This window comes from Laetiporus sulphureus, assembly GCF_001632365.1.
Source record: "Laetiporus sulphureus 93-53 unplaced genomic scaffold LAESUscaffold_11, whole genome shotgun sequence".
NCBI classification, from domain to species: domain Eukaryota; kingdom Fungi; phylum Basidiomycota; class Agaricomycetes; order Polyporales; family Laetiporaceae; genus Laetiporus; species Laetiporus sulphureus.
Window position 1 is genome coordinate 216092 of NW_024468520.1, and position 15654 is coordinate 231745.

General features: G+C 56.2%; 5 protein-coding genes across 5 annotated transcripts; 3 read left to right on the top strand and 2 right to left on the bottom strand.

Moving 5' to 3' along the window:
• Window positions 1-307: 307 nt before the first annotated feature.
• Window positions 308-2771, bottom strand: LAESUDRAFT_676381 (allantoicase). The gene is made up of 11 exons (XM_040905624.1): window positions 2636-2771; window positions 2490-2575; window positions 2344-2432; window positions 2229-2296; window positions 2098-2177; window positions 1932-2048; window positions 1722-1875; window positions 1591-1666; window positions 659-1530; window positions 577-602; window positions 308-514 (listed from the first exon to the last, which is right to left on the bottom strand). Exons 1-11 carry the CDS (start codon window positions 2691-2693, stop codon window positions 404-406), a joined length of 1737 nt encoding a protein of 578 aa, XP_040766099.1. The 5' UTR covers window positions 2694-2771; the 3' UTR covers window positions 308-403.
• A 351-nt stretch (window positions 2772-3122) lies between these two features.
• LAESUDRAFT_811455 (alpha/beta-hydrolase) lies at window positions 3123-6408 on the top strand. The gene is made up of 10 exons (XM_040914312.1): window positions 3123-3203; window positions 3261-3357; window positions 3408-3494; window positions 3551-3573; window positions 3627-3782; window positions 3838-3909; window positions 3962-4235; window positions 4288-4408; window positions 4463-5120; window positions 5179-6408. Exons 1-10 carry the CDS (start codon window positions 3153-3155, stop codon window positions 6241-6243), a joined length of 2604 nt encoding a protein of 867 aa, XP_040766100.1. The 5' UTR covers window positions 3123-3152; the 3' UTR covers window positions 6244-6408.
• A 515-nt stretch (window positions 6409-6923) lies between these two features.
• On the top strand, window positions 6924-8781 carry LAESUDRAFT_723863 (uncharacterized protein). The gene is made up of 5 exons (XM_040908498.1): window positions 6924-8007; window positions 8067-8154; window positions 8252-8339; window positions 8400-8406; window positions 8458-8781. Exons 1-5 carry the CDS (start codon window positions 7314-7316, stop codon window positions 8586-8588), a joined length of 1008 nt encoding a protein of 335 aa, XP_040766101.1. The 5' UTR covers window positions 6924-7313; the 3' UTR covers window positions 8589-8781.
• Window positions 8782-10418: 1637 nt separating this feature from the next.
• LAESUDRAFT_723867 (TPR-like protein) lies at window positions 10419-13462 on the bottom strand. The gene is made up of 11 exons (XM_040908499.1): window positions 13304-13462; window positions 13211-13249; window positions 12806-13160; window positions 12638-12754; window positions 11803-12581; window positions 11312-11734; window positions 11207-11260; window positions 11040-11155; window positions 10952-10985; window positions 10706-10892; window positions 10419-10646 (listed from the first exon to the last, which is right to left on the bottom strand). Exons 1-11 carry the CDS (start codon window positions 13400-13402, stop codon window positions 10618-10620), a joined length of 2232 nt encoding a protein of 743 aa, XP_040766102.1. The 5' UTR covers window positions 13403-13462; the 3' UTR covers window positions 10419-10617.
• A 1320-nt stretch (window positions 13463-14782) lies between these two features.
• On the top strand, window positions 14783-15569 carry LAESUDRAFT_811459 (prenylated rab acceptor PRA1; the record flags this gene model as incomplete). The annotated part of the gene is made up of 5 exons (XM_040914313.1): window positions 14783-14881; window positions 14931-15020; window positions 15082-15112; window positions 15180-15293; window positions 15355-15569. Exons 1-5 carry the CDS (start codon window positions 14798-14800, stop codon window positions 15567-15569), a joined length of 534 nt encoding a protein of 177 aa, XP_040766103.1. The 5' UTR covers window positions 14783-14797.
• Between the last annotated feature and the right edge of the window lie 85 nt (window positions 15570-15654).

Here is a 15654-nt window from a genome sequence, read left to right on the forward strand (position 1 = left end):
TGAATCCACACAGCATGCTCTAACGATATTGGGACTCTGCCGCAAGACACGTCGAGTCGAGAGCGGCGGTTTCGAGGACGGTTGTTCAAAACTCAGTGCGCGCTTTCAGTAAGTGCCGCAAATTCTCGGGCATCTCGAAAGCCAGCACGAAACTCATCTCGAAAGCCGCGCGAAAGCCGAACTGTGAAACCCACTTGGTACTATTCAATATGAGATGGAAGGCATAACTCCCTTGAGAAGTTCCCAGGTCAGGCTACGCTTGTGACATAGTCAACTGTAGTTTAGACTATTCGGCTCAAAAGATTGTCTGAGCAGAAGATAATCCGTATGAATATTATAGACATATCCATATATACGATGTACTTTACATAGACGTTCACAACGAGTACATCCTGGTCATGCTTTACGCAAGTTGGACTTTGTAGGACGCGCCAAGGTCTTCCAACGAGACAATCTCGCAATCCCGATCGTCTCCGTTACTTGTCTGAGTCTCAACGCAGGTTAGGTCCATCGGCTATCGAGCAAGAATCAGTAATCCGCAGAGCCCCTTCGCAATATATGACCTAGGAAATTCACCTGTTCAAGGACGGCCATCGGGTGGTCTGCAAGACGACATCAACATCAAACTTGATTAAGCCATGTGAACACCAATACATACGCCATGTTCCCGTGTTATACAAGATTCCTTGTCCAGCCAACGCAACGAACGCTCTCATGGTACGCAAGTCAGGCTTGTCGTCCTCACCATTCTGCGCTACAATAATCAAGTACTTCTTCGCGGGGTTCTGCAACTCCTCTCCCGCACCCATCGGGATGAACGCCTGATTAGTAAATGGGTGCCTCTCCAGGAGCTTCACCTCCCACTGGCCGCCGGCCTTGACGTCGATTGGCTGGCACCGGTACACGGACAAGCCCGTCGTCGCGCCCGCATCCGGCGGGTAAGACGACTCGAGCAGCGCCAACTTGTGGAACTTGACAGCCGTTCCTTGGTTCGCGCTGGTGATGCGCGTGGTCCTCGGAGACGGAACTGCGTTGACATCTGCGTAGCCTTGTATCACCTTGCCAAAGGGCGCGAACGCCTCCGGCGTGAGTGGCAGCGCCGGGATGACGGGCCCGCCGAGTCGCTGAGGCGTCGGCGCAGTAGAAGCAGCAGATACCACAGACGTGATAGCTTCCTCTTCAGTCGTGATGGGTACTGCTTTCTCATCTCGCGTAACGGCGCCACGCGCTGTGTCATGACTGCCGCCCGCACGCCTTCCGATGATTCGGACTCGCTTGATGCCCCCGTCGGGATATATGGTCACCCTGACGTGCGTGAATGGAGCACTGTCCACGTTCTCGAGCTGGAAATAGTGTTGTCGGTGCGGTCCGAGCTTCGTCCGTGGAAGGACAAGCGTCCATTTGTCCTCGGGAACGTCATTTGGGATGAGCTCATTGCTGCGGGTGGCATGCAGTTCGCACGACTCTGGGAAGTTGCCTTTGAAATGGGCGGTGTCGATCTCCGCATGCGAAAGGTATCCTATGTCCCCCCTGCGACATGAAATGCGAGGCTTCGTCAGCAGATCACGAGAAGGAACTTGGAATGCTAACAGTTTGATGATGGCCCAGTCTTTATGGCCTTTCTGACGGCTACGTTTCGTCTCCCACCCATCGCCCATATCTTTGCCTACAGAGCAACGCATCAAGTTATGGCAGATGACAGGATACGCTTTGCAGCTCACCTCTCCCGGGAAGAATGAGATTCGACCCAACACCGAAGTGTTGGTCTGATGTGAAAACAACTCTTCCTCCGGAGAAGACGTGGGCAAGATCAAAGGCAACGGAGAGGTCAGACGGGAAGACTGGAGTTACCAGCCCATACACACGGAAGCGAGCCTGTAGGGATTGTATCGTGAAGCTTTGTCGACCTCACCGTCCCGCTGCGCACTTACAATACCTCCATCCGGGTACATGTTGAGCTTGACGTAGTTGACCATAGGTATCGCGTTGATTTTGAACAGGTGTCTCGAGCTTGGACCGAGGTCAACTTTGGGCAAGATCTCTGTCCACTGCATTCAATCAGCACCGAACACATCAAGCGATCGCGGCTGATCGTACTCGATGGTCATCCACGTCAGGAGGAGGGGCATCTGCGGGCAAGTACATCGCGTCCACACTGACTTGAGGTGCTTCATTGCCTGTTCGCAGTGTGATGAGCGTGACTTGCCAACATGGCCGAGAACGCTTACCATTGAAATGCGCAGTGTCCACGTCAAATCCGAAGACGGAGCCAGTAGTGCCCAATTTAATGATACACCTGTGCCGATGTCAGAGAGTCCGTTCTGTCTGGTCAAGCACGCGTACCAGTCATAGGTGGGATTGTGGCGCCGCGATTCCCATCCACTGAACAGCGCGCCTTTGGGTCCAAATTGGCCTTTCAAGCTGGGCGCCGGCTAAAGAGCTCGAGCAGTCCACTATCAGACTGCATGCGAAGGGTGAGCAAACATTACCTCGACAAGCAACAAGTGAAACGCCTCTGCAAAGAACTCATCAGAGACGGAGACAACGCTGCCTCCGAGAGCGACGCTCGATAATTCTGAGATCTCTGTCAGTCTACCACGAGCATGGCCATGTCATACTGCTGTTCAACTCGTACCGGTCGCGGTGGAGAAATGCGCTAGGAACTGATCGAGCGCGATGCGTTCGTAGGCCATATTCGACTATACCTGTACACGGACTAGGCTACCTAGCTGCGACTTGTCAGGATGCTCGAGGCTCGGAGTGAGACGAATGGTGGCAGGCTCCATTGATATTCGAGTGAGCGCTTGATATCGGTGGCGATCAAACGCTCGATATCGGGATCGTGCTCTTCGCAGCCGGCATGCTCAGCTGCACGTATAGAAATCCGTGCATACGAAATTCTTCCTCACTTCTTCGCGAGATAGAAAGATGCATAAATCGCTCGGCTGCTTCTGCCGGCCGCGATTGGCCGCTGGGTCCTCATGCGACTGGTCAGATGGTTAGGTCAGCAGAGCTGCCCAAAAAGGGAGGTGCCCGTTTGTGGCGGCTGTCATTCCACAATCACATGCATCTGCACTGCCCTTTTACTGAAACGCTAGCATGTCCAGCCACTCACATAATTCAGTCTTTCTCTCTCCAACCACCACCGTGTCATGATAGACCATCTTTTGGGTCGCCCGAATCCATCCTGGAAAAGAATCCAGGTGCGCTGAACCGTCGCGACCTTGTCGCCACAATGCAACTTAACTCCGTGCCACCAGGTGGTTCTAGTAATATTCTTCTGGCTGTGGAGGATTCTACGCGGGAATCCTGGCGGACCGCGTCTGCTGTGGATTAGGCGTGCCAATAGAGCTCTTCGTGCGTGGATGTTATGTGTCTTCTGACAGTCTATGCTCACGCGGCTTTAGGACGCTTCACTCCATGGCAACTTGTCGTGAGCACTCTGACTGGCGTGTATGCCGTGCGAAACCTTGACAGGATCCTGGGTCTTGGCTGTAAGTGTTCCCACATCTAGGTTGGACGTGGTCTGATAGAACTGATTCGAATACAGCACCGGAGCCACTTGCCGAGCTGGTATGACGTTTATTGTTCAATGCCTGACCGCCGTTCATAATTGTTCTTTGTAGTATTCTCCAGCCTACTATCGCGCCACATGGATTAGCACCGGACTGGACGCCGGATTTGCTACCGCCATGACCATACGGCCTAAGTGGCTGAGGGACCTCTGCTCAGTGATGTTCTCGCTGTACTATATTGTCTATGCTAATGAAGCCGACGAGAAGGTAACATTAGTACTCACTGTGGTTCACATCGTGTGTCACTCACGTCATATTGCAGCTACGCAAATTCCGCGCAGTTCCCACTGTAGAGATGCTCAGATCGACATGGGAGAAGACGACTAATCCTTATGTACGTGCAGAGCGTTTTTCATGATATTCTGATTTTAATATTGTCTTCACAGATTCGCGCACTTACCTACTACCCCAAGGTTACCATTCGCCGCAAGCTCCTTCTATCGCGACCTAATGATTCCACTTATACCCGGCGCGTCACGGCATGGCTATACTTTGCACCTCCAGAGCATCAACTATCAAGGGCTAACGACCTAATTCTTGACGTTCCCGGAGGCGGCTTCATCTCAATGACGCCGGAACATCATGAAGAACGCCTGCGTATGTGGGCGGTGCATACGGGAAAACCGGTTCTATCCATTGATTATGGCAAGGCGCCAGAATGTAGGTGCTGTTCGAGAGCCATCCCGTGTCGGTTCTCACCGTTCATTTACAGATCCATATCCATACGCCATCGACGAGTGCTTTGATGTATACCGGATCCTTATGGAAACTGGAGGTCGGGTCATCGGCATGTCTGGTCACAAATTGAACGTAATCATCTCGGGAGATTCAGCGTGAGTGTTCCCCATGTCGTGCAAATTGTGAACAATGTCCTGACCATCATCCAGTGGAGCTCAGATTGCGACTTCTGTAATGTTCAGGATATTAGAGACCCAGCTGAATGTTCCGCTTCCGTTGGCGCTAGTGCTGAACTACCCTTGTCTTGATTTCAACTTCACATCATGGATGTCACCCTCCAATCTGCGTGTGCTACAGTCCGAGGAGTCATTTGGCCATCTTGCCGGCCTCGCAGCACAGAAGGACCACTATGGGCATATTAGTCCATTGTCCATGGTTGGAGACCGCCGGCCCATTCGCAGGCGAAAGAGCTGGCGCGATGCCCTGCGCAACCTGGCGTCTCCAACCTCGGATAAGAAGCCGCTGCCCCGCCCACGCCGCCCGTCGCCATCCGTGAGAAACGGTAAGAACGCGAAAACAGACGCAAGGGCGGCCAATGGCCATTCTGTGCTTGGCTTCGACGAGGCTGGTGAGATGGCGGACGTAGAGGATGATGCGGACCTGACGCCCCTGAAGGAGGAAGACAAGCCCATCTTGGCCCGTGTGAGGTTCCATCCTCAGGTGGACGAATTCATATTGGAACAACAACAGAAAGAAGCAGAAGCGCAGCAGGTCCAGTTGCCAGTAGACAAGGCACCTATCGGAACCAGACTGACGATGACGAGCCGCACGGGGTACTTCTCGGACCGCATAATTCCGCCTAGTATGGTATGTTTTGCCGTTAACAGCGCGCGAGGAGTGTGATGCTCATGATCTAATGTCGAAGATGCGTGCCATGGCCATTCTGTACATCGGGCCGTATCGCAACCCTGACTTCAGCACCGATTACTACATCTCTCCGATCCTCGCGCCAAGTCACCTGCTTGCGCGACTTCCTCCCATCCTGATGTCGTGCGGCGAGAAGGATCCATTCGTCGACGACACCGTCATCTTCGCTGGACGTGTGCGCGAGGCAAAGTGGGCGCGCAGGGCAGAGTTGGATGCTGCGCTCTCAGGCGAGAGCGCCAAGCCCGTTGAGCACTTGCTCAACGGCACGGCGAGGACTCTGAGCCAAGAGGAGACGCAGCGCGCGCTTCGGCGCGAGCGCGAGCTGCTCGCCGGGCAGGGCGAGGAGGACTGGGTGACGATGCGTATATTCTCGGAGTGGAGCCATGGGTATCTGCAGATGCCGATGCTGATGCAGGAGGCGCGCACGGCGATATACGACCTTGCTGACTGGATAGACGAACAGTTCGGGAAGAAGGAGCTCGGCTCTGCGACGAAACGTGATACGAACGGGGCAGCCAACGGGTCGGCGCGCGGGAAGCGCATTTCGCAGCCTGCGCGTGGGATGCGGCTGACGATCCCCTCGCGCACGGAGGATGGGTTCACGTCCGTGACTTCTGATACCGAACTGGAGACGGAAACGGACGATGCGTTGACGTTCTCTCCGAAGAAGAGAGTGACGCCACCGCTGTCCTCCGATGTGACCGGTGCTAACGGGAAGTCCCTCTCGCCGCCTCGGGTGCTTGCAGGGTCTTTATCTCCTCCTGGTAGGGGGAAGCACAGCCGCTCGGAGAGTGCCTCTCGTAGGCGTGCTGGTAAGGCAGACGACAACCCGTCCGAAACGGAGCTTCCAGCAACTCCGCGGTTTGATCTGCTTCAAGATGTCGTCGGGCAGCCCATCGCACAGGGCACTGCCGGCGGACAGAAACCTAGACAACGCGAGTCGTCGCCCGGGTTCTCGAGCAGGACGGGGACTCCTGGAAAGTCGGGACAAACTATCTCGGAATCCGAATTGATGAGGAGACGTCGTCTGCTCGACTCTCATTTGATCTCTGATCCGAAGTAACTTTGATGCTTTAGCTCGTTCTTGGACTATGCTCTGCTTGTAGTGGTATAATTGATGTATGAAGTGCGATAGCTGGATTTGTGTAAGTGTAGAATGGAGTGTAATTACGGGACATCGATCCGCATAGGAACGCATGCTACCTATCTAGTCTCGTTCAGAGGACCTACCTCGGTGCGCCGCCGGCTGATGATGTCTGGAGGCCGTGATCATCAAGCTACGCCAACTAGGCGAGTCGCAGCCTGGAGGGCGATGCTGGTGGTAGCAGAGTTGTGAGCTAAATGATGATCTGCGGACCCCTTCCCGATTGAGACAATTGACAAGACTATCGAGAACAGCCCGAGTGCCCGAGTATCCATGCGTCAGAAAGTCTCTCAGTGTATCAAAACTCAATCAGGTAAAGTCTATTCATCGCAAGTATGATTATGTGTCACACAGCCAGGCTCATGACACCAATCTGGCGGTCGGAAATTCCACGACGAATCAGAGCAGAGGGCCTGCCGAGTATCACAAAGCGGGGGAGCATCAGCAGAGTCGCAAGACTGATCAGAACAGAACGGACTAGCCAACATGTTTTAGGAAGATGCGTCGAGCACGGGAGCAGTAAGTAGGGCGGCTTACGTAACATGCAGGCGCCGGAAAGTTACCATCAGGGAAAACATCTGAGATTGACGCGCTTTCAAGGCTCCGATACCGCTGTGTGGCAGTGTGCGGCGGACTTGATTTCGCTGCTCTCGGGAGGGGGGCGCGCACCAGAATCCCGCCTAACACTGAATGGTGGCAGTGTGGATGCATCACCGTCCAGCGCAGGCGTGGGGATGGCGCGCATCTTCCTCCCGACGCTACCCACCAGGGGGGAAGGAGGGCCGGCATAAAAGGGGAGCGTTGCACGTTTGATTTTTTTCCTGGCCGGAACACGCCAACTGCATGCGCACCTCGTTCCCCGCTGCAAGCACGCCCCGTCCGTCGTCTCACCGTCCAGGCCTACTGACTCCGCTGCAAACGCCAGAACCGCAGACGTCGAATATCAGAAAACACGGTTATCTGCAGGCGCCTGTCAGTCACAGTCAGCCATGGAAGTGGTGGCCTCGAGAACGGCCGCTTCTTCTGTCCTCGTTTCTCCTCCTCCCCAGCACAGCTTCGCTTCCTATCGCTTCTCCTCCTCTGCCCACTCCGTCCGCTCGCCAGGCATGTCCAGAGGCTCCGCGAACCCCCAGAGCGATTTCGCGGATCGCCCACATGCTGCGGAGGGCGACGCGACCTTCTACGCCACAGCGTCTGCAGGCCACACCCACGCCGCCTCGAGCTATCTGTCCCTCGCACCATATCCTGGCTCTCTGAGCTCGCATTTGCACCCTTCAAGGTCTGAGACCTGGCCACCGACGCGTATACCCGCTTCTAGCTCCAATACCCAGCGACCGGTGCTGCCCCCGCTCAATACCCTCTTAGCAGTGACAGGCCGAGACGCCCGCACAATTTCCCCGGAGACTCCGCGTCCTTCCCCGAGCTCAGTAGTCCACCTGCATCCTCACTCGTTGACCCCAGCGCTGCCCCCGCTTTCGAATCCTCATGGATCTGCGCTCGCGGGGTCTCCGGCCTCGTCGACGATGCTGCCCCGATTGCCGCCCATCATGCAGGTCGAAAAGCAGCAGGTGACGACGAGCGCGACGCAGGCGGCGAGCGCGAGCCGGCGCAGAAACGAAGCACACTTTGTCTGTCCCGTCCCTGGATGCGGGAGCACTTTCACCCGTAGGTTCAACCTGAGAGGTCAGTATCATCCGGCGCTGCGTCTCGAAGCGGTTCTTGACGTGGAATTGTTGTGCTAGGGCACTTGCGATCGCACACGGCTGAGCGCCCGTTCATGTGTGAATGGCCAGGCTGCAATAAGGGTTTTGCCCGGCAGCATGATTGCAAGTACGTGATTAATTTGTGGTGTGCCATCCGCATCGGAGGCGCCAATGATAAAAGATTACTCATGTGCTGATGCTGGACTCGCTCTTGACATCGATAGAAGACACCAGGCGCTACACACTGCGAAAAGCCAGACGAACGTGTGCGGCGGCTGTGGCAAGACATTCAGTCGGTTGGATGCGTTGAACGTGAGCTCCCGGTTTGTCTCATGAGTCCACTGATCTCAATGTGACGCGTGCGTGTTCCAGAGACACCGTAAGTGTCTGAGACTCGGCCACGTCATGTGCGCTAATGTGTATGTTGCAGTGCGCTCGGAGAATGGAGCAGAGTGCCGAGAGACGGCCGAGGCGGCGGCGGCGGCTGCGCGGTTGAGTCCGAGCGATGATATGGACGACTGGGAGAACCGAAGCGCGAGTTCAGATAGAAGCGGGCGTTGACGTCCAGGACGCCTCGTTGTTGATTTACGAGCTAACGATATCCAGCCATGTCCGGCCCCGCTGACCGTGTATATTAGCCACGCGCGCATCCAGCCCGCTCGGGGCATATCTATACCACGATGCCATGTACGCCCACGTTATCGACTTATCGAGGAGAGAGTGACGACGGGTGATCGCGGTGGGAAGTGGCGGACATATTTGTGCCTCGCTGGGCGGGCGCCAATCAGAGGTGTGCCCGAGAATGGCACAGCATTCATATGCATCCTGTTTCCGTGCACAGCATCGTGCCCGCTATCGGTCCGAGAAGCGCGGAACTTGATGATCTGCATTGCGCAGCTCCTACTAAGCTCGGCCAGCTCCCCGAGCCTCCTGCCACTCGTTCGAATATCTATATCATTCATTCGCACGGAACTCTAACCCACGCTCCAGCTGCGGCCAGCTGTGCATAGGTGGGGAAGGCGACCCGGTCACTAGGCGCCTGCAATCGGAGAATACCTATCACCGCCCGTCGTGCCGCCACGCAATGCGGCGTCCGTGGGTGGATGAGAGTAAAGGACCATCAGACTGTTCTGTTCGCTCACTCTGACAGCTGACAACACAAGCGCGCCCTCCATGCCATTCTGCGAGCCCCGACGTGAGGTGAGACGGCAGCTCACCAGCTGAGGCCACTAGAATTTTCTGATGGTACGCTGCGACAGTGCGTGAGCGGCGCCCCGTCGTTTACTCACAGCGCAGTTCCTGGTAACACCCCGGTTATCGGAGAATTTGCTCAGAAGCATGCGAAGACTGCGACAGTCTCTGGCACGCGGGTGCCGCTCCCACATGAGCATGTCCTGTGTTCCGTGGATTTCTGAGAACCGCCGCGGGATTAGCATAGTCGGATTCGACAGGGCTATGTTCTGCAGTTCTAGTGCGTAGCAGCGGCCGCCTCGGATAAGCGCAACACATCGAAACAGCGAGGCTCTCCTGCCTGCATCAACGTCGTAGGATGGAAAGGCCTTATCACGGTGCCGATGTGTGCCACGCTCGTGCCGCTAGCCGATATCAGACGGAACCTGGACCATGACCCCCGCGGGGCAGGCAGGAACTGATGATGTGCCACTCAGGCTGCACTCGCCCGCGTCCCGAAATTGGGCGGACCTTCTGTTCCATCATCGCGCGGTCAGCCTAGCCACTCAAAGATCTCCATCCGTCAGCCGCCAGCAACTAGCTGCCTAGTAACCCACGAGGAGGGACGACCTGCCGTGCAGCCGCACAAAGAATGCGTGTATCTGCCGCCACAGGCACTGGACAACGCACTCCCAAATCAGGCAGGTGTTGTAGAACGTCGCAGAGCTGCACCGCGCTTCTCTGCACAGCTTCCCGTGATCAGAAGACCACAGCGAGCATCTTACTCAGACGCACCCTCGCCGACGCTCTTCCTCTCAACGTCGCCTCTCGCGCCGAGCGCTGCATGCTCACTGTCTGGCCCACGTCCAGACGATGGACACCGGCGAATCTCACGCTCGCCCACCACGCCGGGTGCGCGTTCCCTGCAGTAACTGCGAGCGACATCGCGCTGTGCCGATGCAGAGAGCGGCCGGAGGCGGATCGACAGGCTTTTGGCGTGAGGAGTGGGCTCGGGTACGCGGTGCGGCTATCCCCTCCCCCAACGCGTGCGCGTGAGCAAACACGAGTGACCACGTTGCACGCTCGTTCACGCGGGCACCGAACTGATTGGCTGCTGTGAGTTAAGTATGGCCCATAGAGTCCGCACTGCCACGCATGCAAGAGGCACGAGAACGGGCCGATGCCGACATGAAGGCTTCGTTGAATTGAACCGCTTATCTGTAGGACCCGGCAAACGCCCTTCCATGAGCAAGAAATGAATTGGTTCCCACGAGACAGCCTAGCCGTTCGTTGGCATGCACAACCACCACGCCTTCGTACAGATCAAAACGTCCCTAATGCTACACGTTCATTTTACGCACGGCAGATACGGATGGCAGCGCGACAGCGCTGCTCAGCAGGTTTGCGACACGCCTAGACCTCACACCATCTGGAAGTTGAGCCGGAAAGCTGCCAACGAAAAACATCGTTCAGCACGTATTCTTTCACTGCTATCTACGGAGACGTACCTTCCAAATCCTCGCGGTCACACAGCGTCGCCAGGTCGATCCTCTGCATATGCATGCAACACGTCTTCAAGCTCTCCCAGAGCGCATGCGTGGTAACGCCCCGCTTGTCCCCAGAGGGCTCGTACACGCTATCACCGTCCTGGAGCAACAGCGCGTCCAAGATGTGCTGCGCAGCTTCTCCATATCGCTGTACGTAGAACAGCCGTCAGCCAGTGAATGATACACGCACGCTCGACGCAAACCTACCCGGAGATTGATACAGGATATACCGAGGTTGAACCTGCGACGCAGTCTGTCAGAAAAGTCCGAGCTCGCTGATAAACTGATCACATGCCTGGCGCGTATGTAGGCTGGATTCAGCTCGATGGCTCGGTAGTAGTACTGCAAGGCCTCTTCTGGCCGCCCGCTATTAGCCAAAGTCGCGCCTACCCTGTTGTACAACAGCCAGTCCTTTAAAACGAGTCAGAGGAAAGGATATACGGATATCTGAGAGACACGGACATCAGGCCGCACTGCGAGCGCGGTGTTAAAGCAGTCCTGTGCCATCGCATACTCCTGAGAGGTATTCAACATCCGCCCCAACTTCAGCCAGCCAGTTAGACACACCTCGTTCGTGTTCAACAGCACCGCCAGCGCGATCTGTATATCTGCATTAATCTCTCTCCCAGCGTCCTCCCGGGCCATATAGATCAAGCACTGTATCAGGTTCGCAAAGCGCTCCGACTGCAAAGTCTCCTCGCTCTCGGGGTTCGCCTGCCGAAACTGCTCCACGGCCGCGCGGTACCGCTCGTTGCGTTCGACCCATTCACTGATTGCATAGTACGTGCCCTGCCGGTTGCCTTCATTCGTGTGCGAGACCGCGAGCGCGAGCCAGGACGGAAGGTGTTCCGGGTCGAGCTCGAGCGCACGCCGCAGCGCCTGCACGGCCTTATGCTCGCGCTCATTTTCCTGCTGCTTGACGCCGAGCTCGAACCACTTTAGCGCATCGAGCGGTTCGCGCTGCACCGCGGCTTCCATTTCCAAGACGCTCTATATATGAAAACAAAGGGGTCAGCCGCTCCTTACGTGAACCGCCGACCGCAGCGGAACGAACGTACGTCGAACAGCGAGTTCCTCGCGTCCGCGTGTAACTGGTGGGTCCGAGTTCTCGACGCCTCTCCCAAAACATATGGGTTGTGAGCCTGGAACTGGTAATGCGCAAGCGGCCGAATACCTGTCGCGGTCGCCTCGAACGCGTCCCAGTCGCGCTGCAGTCGGCCCCAGTCCGCGTCTTGCGAGCCGTACATGTCCATCCAGCTGTCTCGCCGGGGTACGGTCGTCGGCGGCTGCGCCTGTTTCTGCGCCTCGATGTAGCGCTCGTTCTCCTCCCGGAGATAGGCATCGATGGGATTCTCCTCGTATTGACTCGCGAGATCCGCTGGTGCGTGCTCGGCCACAATGCCAGTTTGCGGCGTGGACCTGTATGCTGTTCCCACGGCCTGCGGTATCATTGCTTCGGATACAGCTGCGGAAAGCGGCATCTCTCGGCCTTTTCCCTTCGCGTCCGAAGCACCCTTGAACTCATTAGCCCAGTTGCTCGCACTTGCCCCGGTCGAGGACGTTGGATCCTTCGGTACCATTTTATCACCCTCGACGACGACCTCGCCATCGCGGAGTTGCCGCATGAGGCCCATGAACTGGCTGTTCTTGAACTTTGGGTTTTGCTCACTCCGGACCGTCTCCATGAGCCTGCCTGCAGTGCGTGCAAGCTCGTCGTCACCGACGTTCTGTGGAGAGGTGTTGTTCGCCTGCTCGGTCGCGGGAGCCTCTTGCACGACTGTCTCCGAAGCATTCAAAGCAGCTTCATGTGATTCAAACACTTGCTCCCATTGTATTGCTGGATGGACGAATTAGTATGTGTGCTACCCTGTTACGAACTATAAGAATGCGGACCATCAGCTTTGTGACCTGCCGCTTGGACCTGCGTAGTCATTCCTAAAGGCATCATGCTGGTTGGGGAGAGTGTTCCCACGTTGTATCCCATAGACATGGAGTTCCAAGGGCGGAAACCTACCAGCCAAGCTCAGCCATTCCACCGCACTATCCAGCAAGTCGACATACTCTGCGAGAAGCCACCCGGCGTGAACTGCTGTGGCTGGACATGCGTGACAGACTCCTGGGCAAGATCGACAGAGGAGCGCTGAGCAAGAGCACCAAGAGACAGCTGAGAGGCAGACGATTGTTTGGCCGGTTGCTGCAGGAAGTCGGTCGCCCAGGCGGCAGGAGACAGCGGAGTGTGCGTCTGAGGCGATGGAACGGGCGATTGCAGATGCGGCGGAGGCAGCGATGCGTGCAGAGCGGAGAAGTCGAAGGCGGACGGGCCAGCAAGGAGACTCGGAGATGTCTGCGATGACGAGAAGAATTGTGCTGCATCTTGGCTGGATCCGGCAGCAGCAGAATATTGCGAACGGAAGGTCTGCGTGAAGATCAGCGTGATGCATTAACTATCATGTTGATGACTTGCACCTCTTTGGAAGAACCAGCACGGCCGGCCCCGAAATGGTCCTACAGTTACATCGATGAACATGGCCCGACAATACAAGAACAGACTGCCCGTACCTGCTGGATGCCCCGATCTTGATCGAACCTCTTGGATAGACCCTGGAGGGGGTTGGAGGGACCGCAGTCTGCACCGCTGACGAGCAGCGGCAAGGACATGGTTGTAGGCAAGGAGCGTGGGGAGGAAGATGCGAAGAACGGTGGTGGCTTTTGAAGGACGGTCCCCCAAGAGCTGGATATAGTCGAGCCCCGCTTAATTAGCGCCCGAGTATTATGTCGCGTGCGTCTGTCATGTGAATAGTCCGAGACTTAATTCCCGCCACAATATATCCGTGCGGTGCTTCAGATACTGGTCGGTGGCCTCTTAATGCAGCCACGTTATATAACAAGCGCATTTCTGATTCAAAAGTCACGCGTACCCCGAAAGGCACAATGCCGTATACTTTCAGGGGTTAACGGAAGCGTGGTCACACTCGACAGAAGTGCTTCGTTCTCCTAATATCAGCCTCCTAAACTACGAAGCTACCAGCCAGCCCTTTGGTTCATTCGTTCCTCGGTTGAGAGACCTGACATGAATGGGTGTGAGCGAAAAGAGGCTGGACTGAAGCATCTTCCTTCAAGGACAGACCAGAGTGGCGACGACGCACTGCAGATTCAGGGAAAACACGGTCGGCAGAGAGCAGTGCGTTGACTATTGCTCAACCGGTACGACTGTTACAAGGTATTTACATGCGGGGAGAGGACAGCCAGCGGAGAACAGGCCGTGGGGACACCGTGCACTCGTTGTCAAACGCAGATAATCCTCGAGATCGCCGGTGACTAGAATTGGCTGCAAGGAGCCGGAATTTCGAAATTCGACAGATGTGGGCCATAATAAGCAGTTTGATTTCTTGTCCTTAGTCGCTTGCTCTCGCGAATCGAGAGATCTGACATTGGAAGGGAAGTGTGCATTGCGATGGAACACCATAAGGAGGTAGCAATTGCGCTGTTCGTTCGACACCAGGACAAACATCGTCTCGGGTTACCTGTTCACCTTGTTATCCATCAATGAAGAAAAAACAGACAGACAGACGCGACGTACGTTCGACGCAATCCCAACCGCTCCGCCCTAGACATCGCCTCCCTCCTCTTCTTCGCATCCTCAGCAGCCACATACGGCTGCCCAAGCTGCTGAGCACCACCAGACGCAGCAGGCGCCGTTCCCTTCATCGCCGCGAGCGACTTGGCCGCGTCCGCCTTGCGCCGCGCGTCAACAGCTTTGCGCACGTCCTCCACGTCCGAATCGCGCAGTAAGAGCTGCGTCGGTGTCCTGCGCATCATGTCCGATATGCAGCCTGGCGAATATGAGTGTTGTGAGCAAGAGAGGCAGAGCCACGCCTGCGGCGCAGGCCCGAGACGCGCACGCGACGCGGCGCCCAACCGGAACACGTCTCTCTCTCACATCACCCCTCTTCCACCGCCATCTCCCTTCTACACTACTCAACCCTTTACTCAACCTAGCCTCTCTCAACCACTCTCCCTGCCCATACCCATATCGCAGAAACGACTACGACTATGGAGGCCCTCATGCGCGTCACAGATACCGTAAAGGCATTCCGGGTGAGACTTCCCGGTCGTAATAGTACCAATAACACGCTCGTGAGCGCATCGACTTACGCTGCTCGTTCGTGACGCCACGTCCGTGTAGGAGACCCGCCTGAGTGCGCTGCGCCCACTCGGCGAGTTCTTCGACTACCACCGTATCTCGAAGCCGGCGGACATGAACACCGCCACGACGGTATGTCCCTTTCGTATCTTACGCAGTTTATAGAGTTCTCAGATGTCTGCCCTTTGCCCAGAGGATATCATATAACACACGCTATTTCTCTGGTGCGTCCTGTGACGGACAGGTATGATAAGGCGCTGTGGCTCACGAGATCATTCATCGCACAAACAGGGAACTACGGAGTCATCGTCGCCACCCTCGCAGTCTACGCACTGATCACAAACTACCTCCTCCTGGTCTCCCTAGCCTTCCTCATCGGCGGCTTCATCGCGATCAACAGATTCGGTGCGTGGCACATCTCTCTTTACTTCCACACCTCCTTGTCCTCACGCTCAACCTCGAATAGCACCGGAGCCGATGCAAGTCGGCGAGCACGTCGTGACGCAAAAGTCGTTGTACACCGGTCTCTTCGTCATCGGTATCCCTCTCGTCTGGTTCTCCTCCCCTCTCTCCACCTTTTTCTGGCTCTTCGGCGCATCATCGTTCCTCATCATCGGCCACGCATCGCTCATGGAACCCGGTATCGAGAGCGAGTATGCGGCAGTCGGGGAGGCTGTCTAAATGCTCTAGGCTGTCTAAATGCTCTGTGCATCGCACAATGCAGTGTGGCAGGGTGGATTTGTAGATGAAGAAGCAGGAGCGAAGG